Below are 5,435 nucleotides of genomic sequence, written 5' to 3' on the forward strand. Positions count from 1 at the left end.
TGTCTCATCCAGGACAGGAGACGTCAATGAGGCGACAGAAGCCAGAGGAAGCAGGGCTCCAGCTCCCCCTCACAGCTCATTCTCTTCCCTTCCCCAGGAATGCCACGGCCTGAGGAACCTTTCCTCTCTCCACGCGATCTTCTGGGCTCTGGAGGGCCCCTCCATTCAACATTTAAAAGAGTCGTGGAGACAGGTTTCCAGGTGGGTAGGCCTCTCTCCATGCGAGCACCACCTGGGTGGACCAGACACCCCCCACAGGGCTGGCATTGCCCTTCAGTCAGTTGGGACCTCCTGGGAGACAGCAAACCCTGGGGTTAGGGTCTGACCTGGTTGGCAGGCTGGAAGTCTTTCTGAAAACTTAGGCCAGTGGTTCTGCTTCAGGAATCAGTTTCCCTAAGTGACAGATCATGGCTTGAACCAAATTGAAGATTTTCAAGTGTTTGCAGCAACAGAACTCTCTGTCCACGTGAAATTAAGACTGTTTAAAACACATCTGCTGAGAAAATAAGAGAATGGAGGCCCCAGGTGACAATAGGAGAGCCCCCTCCCCAGTCCCAGACACCTCAGGGCTCAGAGGACACAGTGAAAATGTTCATCCAGGCTGTCTGGATCTTCTGGGTTTTCAAACAAAAGGGATTTACCCTCAAACCACTCCACAGTGTTTCTTTCCTTTTTTCCCTCCTCAGGAAGAACTGTCAAATGCTTAAAAACATCCTCCAAACATGCCACCGGGAGAGCAGGAAGCTTCTCAAGGAGGTGAGTGGAGGCTGGAGACCTGGAAGGACGGGAGGTGAGGTGGGGAGGGACCAGGCAGGATGTGCTTTGGTAAGTTTTTCACTTAAGGTTCCCCGAGAAATAACGGTCTGTCTTGTCCAGCTGGACAGGAAGCGGGGGGTGTGAGCTGCAGGGGCAGGTGGGGACTGTTTGGGGCAGGAGGCCTTGGTCACGGGATACAGTGGTGTCGCCTGGACTGTTCCAAGAGGTGAGGAGCTGGCAGAATGAGCAGGTGTCTGGCTTCCATGCGGACCCATCAGCTGGCCCTCATCATCCTCCAGGCTGGCGGGTGGATGGAGTGGGTGGGGGTTCCTTTCTTCATAAAGCAGCCCAGTCTGTCCTCAGGAAGCCAGGCCCCTGCTGCTCCTTCTGTCTTCACTGCACCTCGCAGGGGAGGACATTCTGCCTGTCCCAGGGATGGGCACTGTGAGGTCACACAGGCCTTGTGGACACAGGGGCTGCACAGCCTTGGGCCAAATGGTGGATCTGGGACAGAACTGTGTGCTCTCTGGGACTGTGCACTCTAGTCCGATAGTGGTCACTGCTGACAAACCAGTGAGTCTCCCCCAGTGCCTTGTCGACAAGGATATGCCCCAGATGGCAATGAGAATTATCGAGGAACCTACAGATTCTTAATGGCCTCCATCGAGGCCCTGGCAGGAGGGGCCTAAGGATTGTACAAAGGCTCAGACCACAGACTTCAAACATGAGAGCTGAGAAAGGAGAAGGGACATTAGAAGTTTCCATGTGAAAAAGGATGCAAATGTCACCATTACACAGTGCCGTGGTCAACTCCTACACTGTCACTCAGATGTGGCACACGGGGGTCCCCTTCCTGAGTGAGTGAAGGAGGAGTTCTGTGCAGGGACAATCCTGAGGGGATCCTAGGGAGCTGAGGACTTTGGCATGGCCTCAGGTCCAGCCTGGTGTCAGAGAATCGCAGGGGGCTGGAAAACACAGAAGCCACTTGCATGGGACCCTGAGACACCTTGTGCCTCTCCATCCATGGCTCAGGTTGACTGAGGGCCTCAACACACCCCGAGAGTCCAGAGGACAGGACATTGGTCCCAGGTGTGTCTGGAGGAGGAGTGAAGGCCGGGGGCCAGGGCCTCTGGCTGGGAGGGGGAGTGGTCTCCTCTGCGGGCCCTTGAGCAAGTCACTGCCCCTCTGTGGGCCTCGGTCTCCTCATCTCGGAAATGGAGGGAGATGATCTGTGGTGCAGGCCTCACAGGGGTGATGAGGTACAAGGGGGAGAGGAATGTGCAGGAGCTTTGTGCTCCTCCTCCTTGAGGGGGGGGACAGCACTGGTGACAGTCAGATGACACTGAGTCCTCAGGGGACCCTGAGAGGCATGGGGAGTCCTCACACTTTCCTGATGAGGATAGAGGCTTAGGGGCTTGGGCAGGCCGGAGGGCACAGAGGAGGGAGTGTTGGAGCTGGGAGTGATCTAGAATCAGGGCACCCTGGAATGGGAGCAGCCATAGACACCAGATGTCCAGGGTCCAAGATCAGGGGCCTGGGAGACATGGGGAAGGGAACATGGGCTCCCTGAGCCTGTCCTTGACCCTGCAGGAGGTGACATCTGTGAGGGCCACCCTGGAGATTGACCCCCAGGGAGCCCAGGAGAGGCAGCAGCAGCAGGTGAGGTGGCCTGAGGGGGAGGGTCTAGGTGTCAGAGGAGGGGTCACTCACCTCATGGCTGGAGGCATCCCTAAGAGAGCGGTCCCTCCTCCTCCAGCCAGCTCCTGGAGCCCAAGAGCCTGAAATGCCTGCCCTGGAAGTGACCAGGAGGAGGCCTGGAAGAGCTGGGCCCAGGATGGGTTAGGGAGGGGACGGGCAGGGACCACATACCCTGGGATTTGCCAAAAGCCGCCCCTTGGAGGTGACTGGAGAAGTTGGGTGGTCCTGGAGGGGGCAACTGGGGGAGGCCGCGGAGGGTCCTAGGCTGTTCTCTGTGGGAGTCTGTGGTAGGCAGAAGGCTGGGGTGAAGGGATTTGGGGGAGGGTCCATGGGGGCACCTGAGAGTTGGGACTCATCTCACCACTCCCACCCTGATTTCACAGGGTGTCGTCCCCTTCCTGGGCACGTTCCTCTATCACCTGAAGCTGCTGGACATTGGGATGGCGGATGATCTGGAAGTGAGTGAGCCTGGAGGTGGGGACAGGGAGCAGGATCCTGAGGTTTGGGAGGCGAGAGCCCTGCACTGAGACCTGAGCTCTCAGCACCTGGCAAACCTCCTCTCATGAGAGCCCCATGGCCACCCCTGGGAGCTGGGGAGTCAGGCCCATCTTAGCAATGCGTGAATAGACGCCGCGCATAAGCCCCCCACCAGTCTACCTGGGCTGGTGAAGCTCATAGCTGCCTGCCTGCAGAGCTGCAGGAGGCTGTGTCTGAGATGGATTCAGCCTCCCCCTCGGGCCCTGCCCCTGGGGGAGTGCCATCAGCCCCTGCAAGTGAGGAAGCACTTCTGTGTTTCAGCTGTCCCTTCCTCCCTGAGGCCTCAGTCTCCCCGTCTGTCATCAGAGAGGGTGTGCTACATAAGGTCTCTGGCCTCAGCTCCCCTGTCCCTCCTGCTCTGGAGCCCAGAGCCTGGCCCAGTGTCAAGTTCTCTTTGTGGAAGGTCTGCCCTCTGCTGGGCCCTGACATTCCTGTAGCCTGAAAGGGGTGGGATGGGGGTTGGTTCTGGGCTTAGGGGGCTGTTTCTGATGGACATTGGCTGTCTGCCTTCCAGGGAAATCGGGTCAACTTCCAGAAATGGTGTGACGTGAGCAGCTATGGGGAGGGTGGGGATGTGGAAATCAGAGACCTCGCCTGGCAAGACTTTCTCTGTCCTCATCCCTTGGGTCTTACATTTATTGGGAGAGTCAGATCCACAAAGCTGGGAATCCCGTCACGTTGGCGGGTGCGGGAGGGGCTGGCATCAAGGACACCTTCCTGGGTGAGGAACTAATTCAAGCCAACTGTGAGGACAGGCAAGTCCTGAATGGAGTGGGAAGGAAGGAGGGGTCCCGAGTGAGCACAGACCCCAGACCAGATCCTCACTCCACACAAGTCCCTGGCAGCGTTCCCCACCCAAGCCCTGTCTGCATCCTGTCCTTCCTCCCAGAAATTCAAAGTCATCCGGAGGATCCAGCTGCTCCAGCAGGCTGCAAATGCATATGACCTGGAGCCCGACGAGCGATTTGGGGCCTGGTTCCAGGCCATGGAGCCCATCAGTGTCCATGAGAGGTGAGGGGGACAGGAGTTGGGTGAGGGCAGGGCAGACTCTCTCTGATGTCCAGCTCCAGAGCCTGTGGCCTGGATCGCTGATCAGCCACAGAAGTCGTAGCGTGGTGACCCATGGGGCACTGGGACTCATCTGCTGGCAGGTTCTGGGAGGGGCACCTGAGGTGTGGCTCCTGGTAGCTCACAGGCCACTCTGTCCTGTAGCTACTGGGTCTCTAGCCGGCTGGAGCCCGCACACCAGAAGGCGAGCAAAATGCGGCTCTTCAGGAGAAAGAGGAACCAGACATCCTCCAGTTCAGGGCCAAGTGAGTGTTGGGACCAGGAGCAACTGAATCCAGGGGCTCAGTACAGCTTCGGGCTAAGCATGGGCCTCGATCCCAGCTCCACTGCTGAGCAGTCCTGGGACAGGCCGCTCCCCTCTCCTCTCTGGGATTTAATTGAATCCTCTGAAATGGGTGATGCTAAATGATGCCTCTCGCATCAGGGACAAACGGGGTGCTGTTGATGGACTGAGCACTTGGCACAGAGTTTGGCTCAGAGTGCAGGGGTGCAGGGAGGTGTGCCATGAATCACAGGGAGGGACCTCAAAATAGTCTGTTTCTTCTCTTCAGCCACCACGCCCTTGGCGATGAGCCGTCACACTCTGGAGACCACAAGGGCAGCTCCTCCTGACCAGCAGGGACACTGGCGCCCTCGTGGTGCACCGGGCCAGCTCTTCCCACCCTGAGTGAACGATGACATCCTAAGACTTTCCCTGGTTTCCCCTAAAGCCCCAGAGGGAGGGCACCACCCCTTCCAACTCCCTGACATCTCCACCCCTGCGACCGTTAACCCATTGGGGAGGAGTGATATTATTTCTTTAATAGTAAATGGTAGATTTGACTCTTACGTTATATCCTGTTTCTGTCGCAGCCTGGGTGTTGTGGTGTGGTTCTTTCACTTCTTATGCTCATGTAAAAGAGACACAGAATCTTATTTTCCTGCTTGAATTAAGAACTTGTGTATGGTCACATCTTATTGTATGTGGGAGAAGGGAGGAGGGCCAGCCTCCTGCCTGGCTACTGAATGACACCCTCAAGTCCCCCTTCCTCAGAGGACAGGTGCATTTCTGTGTGGTTCACCTGGGCCAGGAGCAGAGACATCCCCTCAGATCTCCCTGGATGTCGAGGTTGGAGGGACTTTCCCAGGCAGAGCAATAACCACTGAAATGTGGGTGTCTTTCAAATAGCACTTACCAGGACCATGTCCATCCCCAGGACAGTGGCTGTCTTTCTACAGCTTATCAGGAAGAAGGAATGATTTTTGCTTCTCTTGTTAATGTTTCTTTGATCAGATATTGGAAATTGCCGTTTGCTAACCAGTCTCTGGATTTGCATCAACACTAAATGAGGAAAAATATAAAAAGATAAAAGTTTGCATGTGGAACAGACAAGGCC

General features: G+C 56.6%; 1 protein-coding gene across 1 annotated transcript; it reads left to right on the forward strand.

Moving 5' to 3' along the window:
* The first annotated feature begins 2,359 nt into the window (after positions 1–2,359).
* Positions 2,360–4,894, forward strand: LOC131401638 (ral guanine nucleotide dissociation stimulator-like). Its single transcript, XM_058536895.1, has 5 exons — positions 2,360–2,415; positions 2,838–2,912; positions 3,506–3,538; positions 3,881–4,002; positions 4,611–4,894. Exons 2-5 carry the CDS (start codon positions 2,895–2,897, stop codon positions 4,669–4,671), a joined length of 234 nt encoding a protein of 77 aa, XP_058392878.1. The 5' UTR covers positions 2,360–2,415; positions 2,838–2,894; the 3' UTR covers positions 4,672–4,894.
* The last annotated feature ends 541 nt before the right edge of the window (positions 4,895–5,435 follow it).

Source organism: Diceros bicornis (assembly GCF_020826845.1).
Source record: "Diceros bicornis minor isolate mBicDic1 chromosome 12 unlocalized genomic scaffold, mDicBic1.mat.cur SUPER_12_unloc_2, whole genome shotgun sequence".
Classification (NCBI taxonomy): domain Eukaryota; kingdom Metazoa; phylum Chordata; class Mammalia; order Perissodactyla; family Rhinocerotidae; genus Diceros; species Diceros bicornis.